Raw genomic sequence first — 19,911 nt, 5'->3', positions numbered from 1 at the left:
CTGTGCAACCAGAGTTCAAGCCCCAGGATCCACAGAACGGTAGGAGGAAAGTAACTGACCTCCACCTATGTACCATGCATGCAGTCACGTGCACACAGTAATAATAAAGATTAAAAAAAAAAAAAAAAAGCAAAAAACATCCCAAGGCCCAGACTGACAAAGGAGGGTGCTCGTGGCGCTGAGGACGCTTTGGCCCTGTGCGTAGGAAGGAGGTCTTTAAGGAAGAGGAGTGTTTCTTGGTTGGTGCCAGTTCGTACCCACATGGACTTGGAGTGGTCCCTGGGAAGCAGGCTGAGGGTCCAGGAGTGACGTGTAGCACCCTGAAGGAGGTACGAAGTACTAGTGGCAGCTGCGGCTGGTGAGACTTGTCTGCCGGTTTTTTCCCGTGAATCCATTCTTTCTGTGAAAAAGTAAACCGTTGCTTGCTGCAAATAGGTTCACGTTGCTGATCCAGAAACAGGTTCGGAGCGAGTTGGCTCCACAAGCCCAGGGGTGGCCTGGGTATTGAGCTTGGCCATTCCTAATTCTTGCCCAGCCCATGGCTTTTATGTGCACAACCTCAAGCGTCCATTTTAACAATAGTACGGAGTGGACACCCAGGTCAAGAAGCCAGAGTACTGTCGCCTGGCCTGGATTAGCAGGTCATTCTTTAGTATGGGGTTCTAAGTGGGGGAGGTGGGGATGAGAAGGTAAACACTGCAAGCTGGTATCCGGAGGTCTTGCACAAGCTGTGTCCTTTCCCAAGAAAATTTATTACAAAGTACAGCATCTTGGAATGGGATGGAGTCCGCCCAAAGCTCTCACGTAACGGGACACAGCTAATCAGTGTTGCACAAGGGGAGCACAGGATGTCAGAGGCGAGTACAGGGCGGCCTTGGAACTGCGAAGTCCAGCCTCAGGGTGGGAAGAATTGGGTTCTTAGGATGGGAAGCGCAACTCCTCCAAGGCCCTGGCCACAGGCCCTTACTGGCTCTGCCAAGCGTAATCCTGGTTTTAGACGGGGGACTATATTCCTTCTCCATACAGCAGGGTCTCAGGGAAAGCCTCGAATCAGCCCAGCCCTCAACAGCTATCACCAAACATGAGGGTGGGACCCCATCAGTCGGGTGGGCAGCCACCATCATGGTAAATTTGCTGACGTCTCCTTCCAGGCTTTTGTTCTTAAACTCGTGTGCGCATGCGTGTACAGACACCCCAGTCAGAAGACGACTTTCAAGAGGTGTGTCCGTCCTCTTTCTGCCATGGGTCAGGTTCTGGGCATTGCCTTGGGAGTATTGCATTCTATCTCTAACAAGGGCTCTGCTGGTCAGTATTATTCATTATTGAGGCATGACTCACGCACCGTACCGATCACCCCTTAAAATGCACGAATCATGGGGGCTGGAGAGATGGTTCCGGAGTTAAGAGCACTGACTGCTCTTCCAGAGGATCTCAGTTTTGTTCACAGCACTCGTGTCAGGGGACTCATGGCTGCCCTTGACTCTAGCTCCAGGGGATCCTATGTCCTCTTCTGGCCTCTGCAGGCACTGCACTGACATGCACACACGTACGTGCACACAGACATACACATCGTGTTTAAAGCATGTGGCTTAGTGTTTTTCACTGGACCACAAGACCCTTCCAAGATGGCCTGTCTAGTTCAGAGCACGAGTGACGTCGTCGGAGGCTTCCAGGGCAGCCTCGGGTTTTGCCTTTCCCCAGAGGAACCGGCCCTTTCCTGTGCAGCTAGGCACGCCGCATCAGGACACATGTGCCATCCCATTGTGTGACTTCGCCCCATAGAAGGCAGCTAACATCCCAATATTTTCCTGGCTTCTTTCCATGGTTGGCAAAATTACTCTCATTGCTGGACAGATGGCCCGTTGTAAATAAAGTTTTACTGAGATTGGGCGTCATCTGTGGCTATATTATGCTACAACGGTGGGGGCTGAATGAATATAGCAGAGACTATTTAGACCCTGAGGCATGAGCCCTCAATAGTCCATCCCTTATAGTCAAGTCTTCTCTGTCCTTGGCCTTGGTGCACTTTCTGGTTTGTGTTTGGTATGGTAACTTTCATCTGTAATTTCTACAAGCAAGCAGGAGGACTTGAGAAAGGATTCCTTGGAGCCATTCTCCAAGCTGACCCTGGAGCTACAGTCAGTCCCCTCCAAACTGCCCTGGGCTCCTAGGAGAGAACTAGGTGCTTTGTGGTCAGAGAATGGTTCTTTGTGTGAATTTCCCTCTGAGTGAGCCCAGAGGTCTTGTCAGTGTGTCTTGGGGGTCAGCGTGTGGTTTGGACACCTTGTCCCTTTCCAAATTGTGGTTGCAGGGGGCTGTGGCTTTCCTGGCACCCCAGCGCAGTTCAAGCACTTTCTAGAGACACGGCAGAACTTGCTGTTGCAGGCCTAGCCTTTGCCAGGCACCTCTGTTTATGACAGAGTCCTGGTTAGAACACTGGCCAGCTGGCTCTTAGCCAATGAAGGAGGAGAGCTGTCTGGACAGGAGCCCCGGCTTCAGAGCCTTGTGGGCTAATTGAGGCCCTACTATGAGCCTTCCTAGCTGTTTCCTCTTCTCTAGCAACCGGCTGGTGCCTGACTAACAGACTCTGGTAGTGTAGTAGAGAAGCTGTTGTGAAGTTATCATCACGGGCCAAGATGTCCCGAGGAGCTGCGCAGGTGACAGTCCCACTGTCTCCTTCTAGAAGTCTAGACTCCCGGGAAACCTGTGGCCTATGCCTGGGAGCTACAGGGACAAAAGCCCAGGGGGCAGAAGAGGCTATCTCCCCCAGTCCTTCATACTGTGACGCTGTGGATGGAAAGGGACCCTTCCCTTCAGGGACATGTGGACTCAGATCAGCTTTCCTCTACTCCTCCCGACGGGGAAGGTGGGAAGGTCTGTGACTCGCTTAAGGTCCCCAGTACAGGGGCAGTGTCGGGAGTCCCTGGATACTCAAACAGGGGCAGGCTTCCTGGTTTTGGAGGGTGCTTGTTCCATGGGGCAGGAGGCTTGGTGGCAAAGATGTTGTGTGTGTCTCAACGTGCACCTTCTCGAGTCTCCCATGGGCATGCAGGCAGAAGCAATCAGGATTATAAAAACAAACCTGTATCCAGGAATTTTGTTTTTCCCCCGAGAGAATTGGTAACAGACACCAGCCAGCGTTTGGCCACACATTTATTCAGTCTTGCTTTACCCGGTGGGGTGGGAGGGAGGCTAGAAGCAGCTGCACACAGTGCCTGGGGGTCATAAGGAAGTACTGCTGGGAGCCTGCAGGTATGAAGTAATTTGTTCACTGCTGTGGTGCTGGGATAAACTCAGGACCTCCGATACTGTAGCACTCCAACACCAAGCATCCTCCCCCAGCCTGGCTTGGGTGTTTCTAACTAAAATGTAACAATGAGGCCATAAGAGGGAATCCGACTCCTGTGTGCAAGTGCACTCCTTTTTGTTTTTACTGAAATGGACTTGAATTATACATGTATTTTTCGAGTTAGTACTTGCTAGAATTGTCTAATAACAGGCAGCCATCAGCCTAGTCCCCTCTAGCCTTGGCTGCCGCAGCCAGCGAGGCCTCTGCCTTCTAGCACAGTGCATGTTCAGGGGTTTTGTTTCTTTTGTTTTGTTTTTCGGGACAGGGTCTCGTGTAGCCCAGGCTGGCCTTGATTCTCTGGCCTCCATCTCCTGAGCGCTGGGATTACAGACATGTACTACCTAGCGTGGCTATGTGGATGGTTTTTACATATGTGCGTGTTTGCATGGGTGTACATGTGTGTGCCGATGTGCGTATGTATAGGAGCCAGCAATTAATCTATAGTATCAGGCCCTAGGAGTCCTACACATTGTTTTTTGAGACAATATCTCTCACTGGACATTATGGAATAGGCTAGTCTAGCTGGCTATCGAGTCCCCTGGGGATCCCTGGTCTCCCTCTATCTAGTGCTGGGATTACAAGAGCTCTCCACTATTCCTAGCTACCCCACCTCCCATCTCTCTCCCTCTCCCTCTCCCCCTCCTCCTCTCCCTTCCCCTCTCCCTCTCCCTCTCCCCCTCCTCATCTCCCTTCCCCTCTCCCTCTCTGTGTCTCTGTCTCTGTGTCTGTGTCTGTGTCTCTGTCTCTCTGTCTCTCTCTCTCTCTCTGTGTGTGTGTGTGTGTGTGTGTGTGTGTGTGTGTGTGTGTGTGTGTGTGTGTGTAAGTCCTGAGGCTCATCAGTTAGGCAAGACTGGCTGTCTAGTGACCCCCGTGGGATTCACTTCTTGTCTAAATCTCCTCAACACAGGGATTATAAGAATGTGTCTCCAACCCACCCCAGTTTGATACAGGAGATCAAACTTAGGTCCTCATGCCAACCCAGCGAGCACTTTGTCAAATTGAGCCAGCATCTCCCCAGCTTGCTGGTTGGATTAACACAGAGCTTAGGACTCTAGGAGCAACCAGGGAGGTGTTGTGAGAGCCAAGTGGGACAGCACCAGGTGTGGGAACTGAGAGCAGTGAGCCTGCTGGGGCAGGCTGAAAGAGCCACCTGTCAAAAGGGCCAGCATATTCTAGAAACCTCTCTCCAGGAACGTTTCTCTTGCTGAAGGGTTGATGTAAGACCAGGAAGGAGGAGAAAGAGGCAGAAAGATCAATCCCAGGGCTCTGTTTGTGAGTTCTCCAGAGAAACAACACAGAGAGAAGACCCAGAGTTTGGTGTGGGAATGGGCTCCCACAGGCTGAATGAGCCCAAGCTGCCATCTGCAGACCTGAGATCAGTGGTGTGATTTCATCTGTGAATGGGGGCAGATAGTGTCTAGAGTGGAAAGGACAGGGGACCAGGAGCCCTGACGGCCGGAGACAACAGATCTATGTCCACTCCTGAGCAGAGAAGATGTTCACATCTTCTGGGTTCTCAAATTTGGACACTGTAGACCGAGACATATGATTCAAAGTTAATCCTGTACAGAGACAAACAGCTCCAAATTAACCAGCTTGCTGGGTGTCCCTTAGTTCATTAACTAGCTTGGGTATTCCTCCGTTCAGTCAAGTTGACATAGAAAAGAAACCATCACAAGAGTGTGAGACCAGAAAAACAGAGAAAGTTCCTCCTGTGTGGATAACTCATAGGGCTCACTCCATCCAGCCAAAGCCTGTGGTTCCAGGCTCAGCTCGCCTCATCCTGTGCTCTCCACAGATCAGCCTGCCCTGCCCTTCCCTTTTCCTAGATAGAAACTTTAAGCTCCAACACTTTACAAAGCCACCTTCCCCAAACTAAGCCCTCAGAGGATGGTCCCGCACTACAATCACAGTCACGGATGTCTGGCTTTGAGGTCTAGGTAGGTTTATGAGGGAAAGAGGAGCCGGGGCCAGGCCTGGAGCCCGGGTTAGGATTCTTCTCCCACCTCAGATTCTCAGAGCTGTTGGGAAGTAGCCCATACCCTCTGCCCCAGCCCAGCCAGCTGCTTTCTCTGCAGGAGAAGGGATGGGAAGTGCCTGTCCTTGTGACCTTCAAGTTTGTCCTCTTAATCTTCTGACAGCTGGGGAGGGAGAGCACCGCCTGAGGAGGTCATGATGCTGCCAGGCTGAGGGGAGGGAGGACTGTCCTCCAGGCTGTGGCTGTGAACTGAGGGTTTCTACATTGCCGAGCCTCTGCTCATCAACACCTCTTCAAACAGGCACCTTCAAAAAGCTGATCCCTGCCACTTGAGACAAATCTCTGATTGCTTTTCTCACCTGAAAGCTTGTCCTCTGGCTGGCCTGTCTCTGTCTCTGACCTCACCCCTGAGGTGATGTCACAGCAACACAGCTCTGCTGTTCCCATAGCAACAGCCTCCCATGATTAACAAGCCAGGGCAGACACGGGGGGCTGTTGGCAGAGGTGGGGAGTGGTGATTCCACCTAACCTGGGTCAGTGACCCCCGAGACCCCACGTGGACCACCTTAGGACAAGATTTCGGTGTCTGCCTCTTCTCCTCTGGGAGGGGGGGTTCTTTTTGTGCCCGGCTGTTGGGGGAGAACGTGTGACCAGGCCACGTGAACTGATGCAGATTTAAAAGTCCGTCTTACCAGCAAGAATAGGTGCTGACAGTGGGGGTTGGGGGTGGGAAGACAAGCTGCTCTGAGGAGTGGGAGGTGTCACGGCAGAGTAAGAACGGCAGCTGGGTGCCCCTGAGCTGGCTAGGGACTTGAAAAGCAAGTGGTGAACATCACCCCTATATTTAGTAAGGCACCAGCTGGATCAACCACAAGGACCTATCTTGGTTGGTGGATACCTGGACCCTGAGGTCAGAGGGCAGCTTGCTACAAGGTCTGTCTTTGGGGATCTGAGCTTGTCCCCCACCCCTTCAACTGGCTGCCCTGCTGTTTTGGCCTGGTAGAGCCCACCCTCTTCTAGTAGAGCATGGGGAGATGGTCAAATGTCAGCGTGTAGCCCCACCCCCAGGATCTGGGTGAAAACCAGCTATGAGCTTGGCCTGGACGTATACTTTACCGCGCCTTCCTCAGAAGAGGTTCTGGTATCCCATCTACAAAATGCAGCCCAGTGCCTTTAGGAACAGGCCCTCTCTGGGGCTTAGCTGAGGGAGGAGGGGCCAGGGACGGGGTTGTAAGGAAGCGTACTGAGTGTCGTAGAGTATAGTCTTAGAGGCTAGAACTCAGAGAAGTGGGGTTAAAAACATTTCTGATATTTATTTCACCTGGGCTTGGCTTGGATGCCTCCAGTGATGGGTGTCTCACTGCCTACCCAATGATTTCAAGACAGCTCCATAGAAAGCGCTTCCATTCTCCCGGCCAACCTTTGCCTCCCTGTAATGTGTCCTCACTGGCCTGGCTTAGTCATCTGGAGACACACACAGTAAGTACCGCCCTCTCCCCACATAACTGCATCTGGTGGAAGAGGCTGCCGTCACCCACTTCACAGATGAGGGACTGAGATAGCATTGTTCACCACCTGCACTCCTCCAGAGCCCACCAGCCCCCCACAGAGGTCTCTCATTTTTGGCATTGTCCTTCTGAGATCCTTGCTGGCCTCTCTCCTCCTGCCCTGATCTCTCTCCTTTCTCAAAACCATCTGGGGAAAATCTTCTCCCTTACTCTTCGGACGCTTAGTCCAGCTGTTGTTACTCAGATCACGTACATAACTCGTCATCCAGTACTTTCCTAGCCATTCCCCTCTTCCCCCTCACCCCCCGACATGGTTTCTCTGTGTAGCCCTGGCTGTCCTGGAACTCACTCTGTAGACCAGGCTGGTCTCGAACTCAGAACTCTCGTTGCCTCTGCCTCCCAGGTTCTGGGACTAAAGGTGTGCACCTCTGGACCTGGCTCTCATGATTTCCATTTGTTTGTTGGGTTTTGTGACACCAGAGGCCCACGCCAGGCATCTTCCTCGTTTGCTTTCTACCACACATATGGAGACACTGAACCTGGAGTTCACTGGCTTGGATGCACTGCCTGGCCAGTGAGCACCAGGGGTCCCCTAGTCTCTGCCTCCCCTTTAGCGAGGTCTCAAGCATGAGCTGAACCCGGGTATTTTACATGGGAGATCTGCACTCGGGTCCTCAAGCTGACTAGGCAAGAGCTTTGCTGACTGAGTCACCTCCTCGGCCAGCCCCTCATTGTGCCTTTAAAATGATTATCTTGTGACCTTGTCATAGGCACTTCTCATCCCTCTGACATCACAGACCCCAGTCTGCCCTTTAGCTTCCCGGATGTTAATGTTGTCTTTACCTTCAATGTTGGCTGCGCTCCCTTCAAGTCAGGTGCCGTTCTCAGTGACAGAGGCCGTCTCATCTGCCGTTAGGACGTCCCGGTAGAGACAGGGCGCGGCAGCCGCGTCATGGAAATGCCCCTCTGTCTGTCTGAGCCCAAGATGTCCAGCCCAGGGTTAGAGTCTTCTCCGACTGCAGATAGAAATCGCCCTGGGGCTCCCTGCCACAAACAGTGCTTGGGTCTCTCAGGCACCGACGCTCTGACTGACGGAATCGGTGAGATTTTTCGGTGCATTCGTGTTGCATGTTGTCCTGTCAAATTTGACCAGGGATTCAAACTGTAGGAAGAATCTTGTGATGTCGGCCTGGTGGCACGAGGCCCGTAATCCTAGCACGGAAGGGGCTGAGGCAGGAGGATCACAAGTCAGAGGCTACCCACACAAGAGCGGTGCAAGCTGGAGCCTTGCGGCTGATTTTCTGTCTGCCTTGTGGGTCAACAGCGCCCTATGGGTGTTGCGTTTTAGGACGAGTGAGTCTTGAGTCAAAAGCTTGGGTCTCTGAAGCCAGGGAAAGGCCCACTGACCCCTGTACTCCTGTCCTCTTTTCTGTCAGATTCTGTTGCTGGACATTTATTCCTGTGGCACCAGGCCACAGCAGTTAGAAGAACAGGTTGCTATCAGGGAAAGAGGGGACAGTTCTAGCCAGCAGGAAGGATGCAGGCGGTTCTACAAAGTTGATTTACTAAGCCCACATTAGATTTGGGGGTCGTTTATATCCTAAGAGCCCTTGAGGATCCCCTATGTTGTCCCAAAGAACTAAAGACCCAGAGTGGTGCTGTGTAACAGGTGAACGGTGTACGTCATGTGCCAGTCACTCTCGGGAGATACGGCAGTGTCAGGCTGTATGTGTGAGACTGCAAGGCTGAGCTGTATAGAAATGCTTCCTCTAGCTGATGTCACTAATCTATAGGTATCTCTGTGTGTTTCAAAAGTATGCTGGTATCCAAGTCCTGAGTATACAGGCTGTTAAAGAGTTCCTGTTGTGGGATGTCCCAGGGAGAACAGGTGGAGAATGGAGGGAGCGTGTCCTTGCCATGACGATTCCCCATGGGCACAGTGAAGATGCTGGGCGGCACTGAGCACCGCTGTGTGGCTGGTAGCACAGTGTGACCTGACCCCCGCTGCTACCCCACAGGCTGGGGTGGGATCTCACTAAGGCGGAGCCCAGATCTTGCTAGAGGTTCAGGGCTATACTTGCTGTTGCCTGTGGGTGGGATTTGCAGACTTGCTCCTAAGGACAACAGGGGGCCATTGTAGGTTGGTGCTGTGCACTGTAGTGACGGGAGGGTGGGTGAGTGGGAGACAGGAGGGCTTGTAAGAAATCCTAGGGGCTCAGAGGCTGTTGTATGAGAGAGCTAACCGTGCAGGCGAACGTCTGGCAGACTCAGAGGCACTATTGGTCCTGGGTTAATACCCGGAAGCACCTGTGAGCTCACCTCAGGCCTCAGGAGTAACCAGAGGAGAAACACAGCCCCGATCAAAGCTGATGTGCTTTGATCCTGAAGTAGCTTCCAGTTCTGACTCCCTCTCTGCAGGTTAGGAACCTGGATCAGGGTCTGCCTGCTGAGATTTTGAGACCTTGGTGCATGCTGGGTAGGGGCTGGATGGCCTTAGGCAAGTTACTAAACCTCTCTGAGTCTCCGGCTACCCCATGATGCATCTGCAGAGGGACTAGAGGGATATGCGTGAAGCCCAGGAGTGACAGGAAGTCACCTGCTCTACGGCCAACCTGGTTTTGTGGTTATGGATGCTGAGTCCACCCAGCTAGCTCCACTTGGCCCTGACGTCACAAGTATCCCCTGGCTTGGTTAAGCATCTGTAGAAGAACACATACTCCCAAGTCCCCCCCCCACCCCACCCCGGCATCCCTTGAGGTCGTGGTACTTGATATGTCTCACCTGTGTCTGAAGAAGGTGGTGGCATCTGCCGTATTCGTTATCTGATGAACGTTCAGGCCACATCGATGGTCAGCTACAATGAGGTGGTGGGTTTATCCCCGTGGCCACTGTGAACCTGGTGGTAGGAGGGTGTGGCACACGGTCACAACGAAACCGGCAAGTAGAGGGCCTGAGTGGCCACTGTTTAGCTGTGTGACTGTCCTTGTGGATGTGCAGAAAGCAGACCCAGGGCATCCACGGGGCATAGGTACTAGGATGACGCCCCGAGAGAGATGTCTCACTAGAGAGACAGAATCTACACAGGTCAGCTGCAGGAGACCCAGCCTGGCTGGTGTGAGCCTATTCTCTGCCTCCGCACACGGCTTCTGAGTGTATTACTTTGGTTCCTGATTTCTCTGGGGGGGCAGGCACTGGACGTTTCCTCTACCCAAATGCGCAAAAGGCATTGGGATTACCTTTGAGGTGTGTGTAGGGGGACCTCAGGGTCTTATAAGGCAGCCTGGTGCTGATCCCCTTTGGCTCAGGTGTCTGTGTTACTGGTGGCTGTGGATGACATTTGGGACTTGCTGATGAGGACACCAGGTGAATAAGTACTTCTCCTTAGCAATCTCAGGCTCAAGGATCCCCCTGAGTCCCTAGTGGAACCCTGTCCTCTGGTCACAAGAAAGGTGGGGGAAGGGCACAGGAAAGAGCTAAAAGGTAACCGTCATGGGGACGCGGGTTCCTGAACTCCGGAATTAGCTATTATTCACTCAACTTTTTTTTTTTTTAAGATTTATTTATTTATTATATATAAGTACACTGTAGCTGTCTTCAGACACACCAGAAGAGGGCATTGGATCTCTTTACAGATGATTGTGAGCCACCATGTGGTTGCTGGGAATTGAACTCATGACCTCTGGAAGAGCAGTCAGGTGCTCTTAACCACTGAGCCATCTCTCCAGTCCCTATTCACTCAACTTTGTCCCAAAGATTTCTCCTTGAGGGTAAGGGTCACTGACTGAGATGGGGCCACTTCTGGGTGGCCGAAATATAGCAGGTCTTAGTAATTGTCACCAGCTAGAAAGGATGGGAGCCACTGGCTCCAGGCTCAGACATAGACTTTACATCTTAGGTGGGTCTCTCGCCATCGAAGAGATAATCACAGCAACACAGACCCTCCCCACCCATGGCAACACGGATGAGGCTATTCCCCACGTGGGTAAAGCTCAGGGTGTGGTGTGAGACGGGGCCTGAATCATCCGGTGTCTCTGAGCTTCCACTTCTCCTGGCTACAGACTTCGATGTGGTAATTCCAGGCCACTCCGTCTACAGCCGCCTGTTAGAGAAACTGCCAGACTGTTGACGAAGTGCCTTGCCCCATTTTAAACGCCCACCACAGGATGCAGGTTCCAGTTTCCCCAGCTCTTCCCGATTGTAGAGGGCGTGAGACAGTCACATTGACTGCATCTTCAGTCAGCCTCTCTCTGGTGACTGTGGCTCTTCATGCTCTCTCTAAGCCATGCATCTGTCTTCTTTGTGGAAATGTATCTGTGTATCTTTGTATCTTTTCCTTAAAAAAAAGAGAGAGAGATTTATTTTTAATTATGTTGTTGCGGGGTGGGGTGGGGTGGGATGGTAGGGATGGGATTGTGAGGTTAGAAGGGGGAGCGAGGTGCAGGGGATGGGTGTTGGGGCAGGCAATGCGTGCACATGAGTGTGGGGCCCATGGAGGCCAGAGGTGTCATATCCCTCGGAACTAGCGTTACAGACTATTGTGAGCCACCCCCACATGAGTGCTGGAAATTGAACCCAGGTCCTCCGGAAGAACAGTGCTCGGCCATCTTGACAGTTCTATTTGTATCTTTTAAAAAGTATATATTACATTGTTTTTGTATGTGAGTAGTGCCTGCGTGCGCCCCAGCCCATGTGTAGAGGTGAAAGGGCAACTTCCAGCTGTTGATTCCCCTTCACGGGATCGTGGGGCTTGAACTCAAGATGACAAGCTTGTGTAGCAAGGTCTTTTACCTGCTGAGCCATCCCGTTGACCTCCGGTTGTGTGTCTTAGCCAAGTAAACTGTTAGGTTGTCTTCTCATGGAGCTGTGTAAATATTATGATCTAGAGTCTCCTTCTGGATCTGTGGTCTGAAAACCTTGGTGTTTGCAGAAGGGGTACAAGCTCAGCTTGTGATGCCATTCACCTGTCAATTTCTGCTTTAACTGCTTGGTTTTTCCTGTTAAATCTAAGAAATCTTTGCCTAAGCCAGGGCTTTGAATGTATATGTATATGTATATGTATATGTATATGTATATGTATATGTATATGTATATGTATATGTATATGTATATGTATATGTATATATTCATGTGTATATACATGTGTATATATTCATGTATGTATGTATAAATATTCATGTGTGTGTGTGTATACACACATATACACACACTTGTTTTCTTCTAAATGCTTATAGTTTTAGACCTGACATTAGGTCTATATAGGTTTCACTGTGAGTTGATTTTTTTTGTACGATATAAGGTAGGGTCTGGGTTCCTCTTCTTTGAGTGTAGGCACCCTCCCGTGTCAAAACCATTTGGTTTTGTTGTTGTTGTTGTTGTTGTTGTTGTTGTTTTAAAAAAAACTAAGGAAAAAAAGCATGATTTTCTGTGCTTTGAAAGAAAATCTCAGTCCCTGAGTTGAGGCCTCCATCTTCCTCTAGTTTTCTCCTTTTGGCTACCATGGTGCTTGTCAGGCTGGTGGGAGTAATATCAGCTGTTGTTTTTTAAGAACATGCGTCTAATTGCCTGGTCTGGAGAAAGGAGCTATCACAAAGGCATATTTGTCATTGTCAGTGTCGTGTGACTGGCTGTGGCTGGTCAAAGGCCCTGTGGTCTGCCTAGGCAGAGAGGGCCTGTTGACCCCTTTCTAGGATGTGATATGGCTCCAGTGTCCCCTGGCTCCCTGCCCCATCTTCCCCATCTGTGAATCTCAGGTGGTAATGGGGCTTTACCTCCCAGGGCTGCTAGACAAAAGTGATCTGTGCTGTGTGTGGCAGTGTGTGCCTATAAGCTCAGCACTTACTTGGGGGGTTGAGATGGGAAGATCACACGTTCCACGCCAACCATATATAGGGAGATCCCCATCTCCAAAAGGGAAGCCTGCATGATGGCTGCTTAATGCACAGAGGAGCCTGGACTGTGACATTATCAGTAATGGCCATGCACAGCTGCTTTCTGATGGTTGTGACTGACAATGGCTTAAGCGGGTCGGGTCAACCTGCTCCTATAGGGACTGAAAGAAGGGGCGGTTGGGGGCTCTTCATGTGACCATAGTGGCCAAATGGTAACAGGCGTGATGCTGTCCCCTTGAGAAGCACAGCTTTTCTAGAAAGGTCTGGCAAAGATGGGCTCTTTTGGTGCCACAAGGACACACAACAGTTCCCCAACGACCTCACAGTCCCAGGCCGAGCATCAGGACCTAATGTGCATGTCTCCTCCTCTCTGTCTGGTTTGTATTAGATCCATGTAGCAAGCATGTGCTCTTCCATACACATGCCTGCATACACCCTGTTCTTATAGACATGCACACAGATCCGTGTGTGCCTGCATCTCTCTGGTTTTTACTCCATCCACGTAATAAGCATGTGTATACACGTGTACTCCTTCATGCACACCCCTGCTCTTGTGCATACAGTCTTGTAACACAGATGTATGAACACAGTTCCATGCAGCTCTCTGTTTCATCTCATCACCTGTGAGCAGCAAGCTACATTGTTGCAACTCTCACCTCGGGTCAGGCTACACTGTTGCTTTTCATGCACTGGCGGGGACGCCCTCCTCCCCCTTTGTTCTCAGCTGCTCTTTTCTGCAACCTCCCCCCACACCTGAATCCTAACCTTGCCTCCCTCCCGGGGTGGAGTGTTACCTGCTATTGCCCTTTGTCCTGGGGCCACCCTGTCTGTGCATTTAGTGATCTTTAGTGACATCCCTGGTTTGTCCCCAGCTGCAAATGGGTAGCACCTCTTCCATTTAGTTGTGATGACAAAAATCATCTCCAGATATTACCAGATGCCCTCTGCAGTCATACTTTGACACGCATACCCCCACAAGAAAACCCCCACAGCGTACCCACAACATCCAAGGTGTTCAGGACAGAAACCAAGGGTCAAGGAGTGGATGCCAGTGGGCAGAGGTTGGGAAGAGATCTGGTGATCGTGGTTTTGAGTGTATCCTGTACTGAGAACCCCGTGTACACTTGTCTCCAGGGCTTTGCACACTCTCCTCCAGCTGTTCGGAGTGGCCTGTGCCCTCCTGACCTTGTAGGTTTGCTGTGAATCTCTTGTGGTTTCTGTGGGTGCCCCAGGCACCCGCACCTGCAACCTCTGCTTCCGGCCACAGCCGCCTTTCCTTACAAGTATGTCTGCAAAACTCACAGAAATGCAGAGAGACACAGAGCGAGCAGCTCAGCTGAGCCCCTCTTCCGAAGATGAAGCCTTGGTTTTGAGGCAGAAGCCTTCAGAGACGCAATCCCCAGAGGAGGACACTGTCACTCTGCAGCAGTGGAAAGCACGGCAGCTGCAGCGCCTGGCTGAGGAGTTGAAGGCAGAGTGGCAGGAGGCCCGGCTGCAGCAGGTCCGACAAGCCGAACGCCTCTACTTGGCCCACCTGTTGGATGAGGCAGCAGAGCGGGCCGTGGGAAGCGACTCTGGCTTGGATGAACAGAACCAGAGAGGAACACCAAAACACACAAGGGCTAAGGAGAGAAACCGAGCAGCCTACAGAGAGGAGAAGGGCCGCAGGGAGGAGCACTCCAGACATCACCCCAAGTCCCGGAAAAAGGCATCGTGCACGGAGAGACGGACTTCTACCAAAGCCCGTGGCCCAACCCCTGTTGAGAAGGGTAAAGGGAGACGGGTGTCTTCAAGTAAGGGCCGTGGTGGATACCAGCCCTTGGGCCCTCGGGTGACCAGAAGGGCAGACATGGGGAAGTTCAACCCATTCTTTGATGGTATTAGAGAAACTGAATTCGGGGAAGAAGTACAGAAGGAATTCTTCCGGGAGGGGAGGCGGCCCTCATCAAAGGGGACTCGACTTGCTCACAACCTCAGGGACCAGAGTCTGCAAGGCAAAGCAACAGTCCTAGAAGAGTCCTTGCCCCTCGACCACACCTTCAAACAAGGGGCTGAAGCCCAGGGGCACCCAAGCAAGTACAACAACAGGAATCAGTGGCACAAAGAAATTGAATCTACCTTCGAGGAATTGTTTAACACAAATAGGAAGCTGAAGAAACATCTGAATTTGCACCTTGAACAGAGGCTCAAGGCAGACCAGAATCCAGATGAGCAACAGAGCTACTCAGAGATTCGGAGTGAGAACTTTGGCACCCTGAGAGAGGAGGAGAATACGGAGGAGCCAGAAACCACCAAGGAGTCTGAGAGCCCAACAGAGGTGGAGACTTCTGAGATGTGGTCCAAAGCCAATCTGAAACAGATACTGAGTGACACGGAGTACCCCAGGTACCAACAAATGGCAAAGTGCCCATTAAAGAATGAAAGCCTAGTGCCTGTTAAGGCAGGAACATCTAGAGAACAAGACGACTTGTTCTCACTCAGTCCAGAGTCGGTACAGGAGACACCCACATCACCTGTGGTGGAGGACGATAGTCTCAAGCCTTACCTGCAGAAACAGGCAGACTCTGTATCAAGCTGGATGGCTTTGAGGCAAAAGCAGAAGGCAGAGTTGGAGCAGAGAAGGCAAAAGACACTTTTGGAGCTGACAGAACACCCCAACATGAGCTTGGAGATCCATTACAAGGCTGAGCTGGAGGAAGAACGCAGGGAGCGTAGACGGATGCGTTTGGCTCTCCTTAAATCGTATCCCACAGGGGTCCAGGCCCCGCCTGTTGAACGAAATATTCCTCTGGACAACGGTCTTCTCGATGAGGACAAACAGAACCAGATGATCCGTGACCTTCAACAGCAGATCTTAGAGCAAAACAAGATACACCAGGAGTTTTTGGAAAAAGCCAGGAAACGCTTGCAAGAGTTTCAGAAAACATTTTAAAAGCAGACCCACCCATGATAAATACATCCCTGATGGCTGCTTTGCCTGTACCATGCTCGTGTCTCTTAAGTCTCTTTGTTTGCCGTCCCAGCAAATGCCATCCTGCAGAAGCAGGATTCTCGTGGGGTCCAGAGAGAGAACCTAGCTGGTGTTCTACAGAGAGTCTGTTTTCATGGGCTGCGGGGACCCATGGAAACCCCAGGTAAAATAGACTCTTAAGATGGTTTAGCCAAACACTGGACTTTCTGGGGGCACTCAGGGTTAGACGGGCACAGTTTCAAAAGCTACGTCATCGGTCGCTTGGCCTCTGGCTGAGACAATGTCAGTGCCATTAGCTAAAAATCTCTCCTTTAGAAGACAGGGTGGGGAATGGGGGACAAAGACAACAGTGTTTAACAATATGCGCACCCTTATGGGTGGGGGACAGGCAAGCCCAACCCAGCTGGGTGACCCATCCGGGGGCCAGAGCTGCTGTGGGTTGTTGGTGGCAGAGGGGAGATCTGGACGTTTAGATTTCTGCTCCTTAGCTATCCAGACTCTAAACCAGCAGCTACCAGGCTATGGGGAGCACATGCCAGGCAGATGGGAGGGAAGCAACAGACTTTCTCTGAAGAGCCCAGAGGGTGACTGCCTTCCTTTTGCCAGCCTGCATCTGGCCACCATTCAGCTCGACTTTTGCAGCCCCAGGGATGCGGTGGAAGGGCTAGGCTGCAGCCTAGAGGAGTGCAGATTGCTCCGTAAGCTACACGAGGATGCATGAGGCCCTAGGTTCAATCCCTAACACTACAATGGCAGTTGCCGTTAGCAGTGGGGTGGGCGTGAGGTGGACGTAGCCATGAGTGGGCATGGCCAAGTATGGTGGGTCCTGACTGACTTAGGCAGTGGCTGCTGGCTACGCCTCCTCTTTAGTTTTGTACCTTCTCTCCTTCCTTCCCTCCCCTCCCTGTCCCGTCTTCCTCTCACTGACTTCTAGGTAGCTCGATTGGTCATATTTGCTCATGACCGCATTAGTGCTATTAGTCTGTAGTCGGCCATATTTATCTCTTATATGTGTTTTGTAGGCCACATAATGGACGACTTCATGCCAGTTAGATCTATGACCTAGAGGAGGTTCTCTGACATGTTTCGATTTTATCTTAACCCCCTGCTTCCTCAGACATGCACCCGCTGAGCCAGCCCCTCAGCATATACATGCATACTGAACATGGCGGGTCCATGTTCCTTGGGGTTAAAGTTCCTCTTCCCTGCTGTTGTCTCAGCCTCGCTCCTGACCCTCCCCCAAGCCAGGAACCTCCACACATTCACCTTGGCTTGACATCCCCATGGGGCTTTTCGGAGCCCGCCTTTCAGGATCCCAGCTGTGTTTGCGCCTCTTTCTGAGAAGAGCACTATGCAGCAGCGCCTTCCGGATCAGGAGGCCTGGTGCTGAGACGTGCTTTCAGAGTCTAACCCCAGCTTTGGCACCGACTCTTGTTTAAAACGCTTTTGGAAGCTGCAAACGAAAGCGTGCAGCTGGGGCGTAGGTGGGAGGGCTCCGTTTACCGCCCCTCGGTTTCCCGTTTGCACCATTTCTACTGAAGGAGCTTCCTCTGCTTTCCCGATAGTTTTCATTTATAGTGAGTGCCAAATCCTGTCCCCGACCCTTTCCCCAACTCTGTCCCAGCAGGTAAGCTGCGAGCGGCCTATGAGGTCCATGCAACTTGTACATAGCAGAAGACACAAACAATGAGTAGCCCGTGTGACCAGTGTTGCCCAGGAGTTAGGGCTACAGCATGATGGGACATACTGGGCCCTGTGTGTAGTTCTGAGCAACCTGAGGCCTCCTACCACCATGCTCATCTGGCTGGACCCGAATAGCATCCCGCAGGGCTTTGAAATTTGCTTTTGTTTTCTCGGTCATCAGACCTTGTCCCTGCCTGACCATCGGTTGGCGCTCAGTGTTGCACAACACAGGTCGCCCTGCAGCACCACCTCCATCCAGAGGAGTCGAGTGGGTGTTGCGGTGTCCTCGGCCTAAAGCTGCAGTCACAACTGGACCTCACATTGCGTCACTGAACCTCCCGACTTAGTTGGAAGCCGCAGCCCGAGGAGCAGACCCATCTTCCCGGAGCACATTGTTTTTGTTTCCATTTACGAAGACGGTATTTGTGGCCGGTGTTCTGAGTAAGGAATTTCCCCTCCTCGGCTACACTGAGCTAAAAGTAGGTGTAGAGATGGGTGCTGAGACATGAGTCACCTCTGCCTGGACAGTAACACCTACACCGTCCCTTGGCAGGAGCATGAGGAGAAACCCTGCCTTCTCCCACTTGTCTTATACAAGACTAAAGGGGGATGGGCTAGCCTCGGCTCAGGCCAGTGGTGTAGGTTGTACCTCCAACCCCCTAGGATCTCCTCCTGCTAAAACAATGACTTCAGCGATTCCCTAAGGAGATGTCATGGCTGCTTTCCCATCTCACTCATCTCCAGAGGGTCAGGAGTTGCTGTGGACCCCATTTCACCCTCTTGGTTACACTGAGACATCTGAGTGGCAACACAAAGTCCTCTCGTATAACCTGGAGCCTCTGTGGTACCTTCTCCCCTCCTCACACATCAGCCTTGTGTGCCATAGTGACTAGAGTAAAGGTTCTGCCGCTCGGGGGAGCCAGGAAAGAGGCCAACGCGCTGACTCCCCAGTCTCAACAGCCCGTCTCCTCCCGCATGCCCAAACCAGCCATCTCTGTCACCGGCACCTTCATTCTTGATGGGTATTCGGAGAGGACACGTTTGGCTCCTGCTTGATACCTCTCAAATCCTGAGGCATTGGTTTGCATAGATGGCAGTGCTGGCCAGGATTGGGGCAGTCCATATTTACACTCCAGACCCATAAGGCCTAACCTCCAGTTGACTGAAGCGGGGTAGTAAGGGCCAGTGTGCAGTTTATGGGTTTGTACAGAGCTCTGTCTGGTTGCAGGAGAGCCCAGGCAGCCTATTCTCCACGAAGTCTCCTGAAGCACCCTTAGGTTCTTGCCCTGCACCTCCTCAGAGCACTGTGTATACCAGAGCTGCTCCCTGGCTTTGTGTCTCTGTACCACACAGGGCGGGGGACAGAACCTTCATTCTGGCCATTCTATCTCCATTCTCCTCAGAATCCTTTTCATCAAGCTCTCTCCTGTGTGTCTGCCCTGTACATTTTCTCCAACGTACATGTCCTCGGAAAAGTCCCTAGGGCTGACCAAGTGGTGGACAGGAACTCTATGTGCCCAAGAGGTTTGTGGGACAACAGCAATGCCACTGTCCACAGGTTGGGGCATGCCCAGAATGTCCACAGGGTGAGAGACGCAGGTGCTGGCACCGCTCACCGCTCACACTGGCTGAACCAGACCAGGACGATCCACTGAGGCACGCTTGGCTCAGGCCCCTCTCCCCACCTAACCACCTGCATGGCTAGCGCATACACACACACACACACACACACACACACACACACACACACACACACACACGCCAACAGCAGCACCCAGGACTCCATACCAGGGAGAGGATATGTTTAGAAAAGGGGCGTGAGTTTGGGAGTGAGATGGGGACCCTCTCTAACTTGTATTGTCCCCTCCAACAAGTAGATAACGGCAAGAGGTCAGTTCAGACTCTGAGACCAGACTGGTCTCCAACCAGTCTTCAGAGATCCAGGCTGGGAAAGCTGCTCCCCTAGACCACCTGTGTGGACACTTGAGAGCTCTCCTGAATGTCCGTCCATACTCGGTGGCTTGGGGTGGGGCTCTACTGATGAGGGCCTGGGGAATGGGAACCTGCATCCTGCTGTGTCTCCTCAGACACGGCACGTTGGCTCTGCTCACAGCCCCATGCCTTTATGTCCCACTCAAAGGCCCAGGATCGTCAGCACTGAGCACTAAAGCAGAGGGCCAAAGGTCTGGTCAATCCCAGGTTTGTTTCTGGGAAAGGAGCGAACAAAGAAAGATGACTGCTCTCTCCGCCAGTCCATCCATCTGTCTGTCCGTCCGTCTGTCCATAGCCACCCAGTGAAGATCCTTATCTGCCTCTGCTGTCGTCACTCAACCCCTTTTCCTCAGTGCTGTCGGAAGACAGACGGCTTACAGGGGTCGGCAGAGGGATCTTTCTAGGCTTTCTCTGCAGTGCTCTGTACTGCCCAGCTTCCCCGGCTTCGAAATTTACAGGGCTGAGCTTGGCTCCCGTGAGGCCCTTGGCTTCTTGGCGGAGAAATTTGCCGAGCAGCAGCCTCCTCCACAAAGCCACACTGT

General features: G+C 52.1%; 2 protein-coding genes across 18 annotated transcripts in view; both read left to right on the top strand.

Annotated features, from left to right (window-relative positions):
- The window catches only part of Timp2 (TIMP metallopeptidase inhibitor 2), a 47,683-nt gene that overhangs the window by 6,853 nt on the left and 20,919 nt on the right, over positions 1-19,911 (top strand).
- Cep295nl (CEP295 N-terminal like) lies at positions 2,436-15,710 on the top strand. 17 transcript variants are annotated; one of them, XM_087573773.1, is made up of 3 exons: positions 5,756-6,031; positions 6,674-6,806; positions 13,858-15,710. In XM_087573773.1, the coding sequence occupies exon 3, from the start codon at positions 14,009-14,011 to the stop codon at positions 15,653-15,655; it is 1,647 nt and encodes a 548-aa protein (XP_087429899.1). In that variant the 5' UTR covers positions 5,756-6,031; positions 6,674-6,806; positions 13,858-14,008; the 3' UTR covers positions 15,656-15,710.

The sequence above is a fragment of the Rattus norvegicus genome, chromosome 10, assembly GCF_021556685.1.
Source record: "Rattus norvegicus strain SHRSP/BbbUtx chromosome 10, alternate assembly SHRSP_T2T, whole genome shotgun sequence".
NCBI lineage: Eukaryota > Metazoa > Chordata > Mammalia > Rodentia > Muridae > Rattus > Rattus norvegicus.
Note: the sequence above shows the minus strand (reverse complement) of the source record. Positions and strands in the feature narration are given on the sequence as shown.

Bases quoted from the DNA above. Each gene is read 5' to 3' on its own strand.
- Cep295nl (XM_087573771.1), top strand. From the start codon at position 2,637: ATGTCCCGAGGAGCTGCGCAGGTGACAGTCCCACTGTCTCCTTCTAGA. The intron at 2,875-14,027 runs GTCTGTGACTCG...CAAAACTCACAG, and splicing joins CCGACGGGGAAGGTGGGAAG to AAATGCAGAGAGACACAGAG.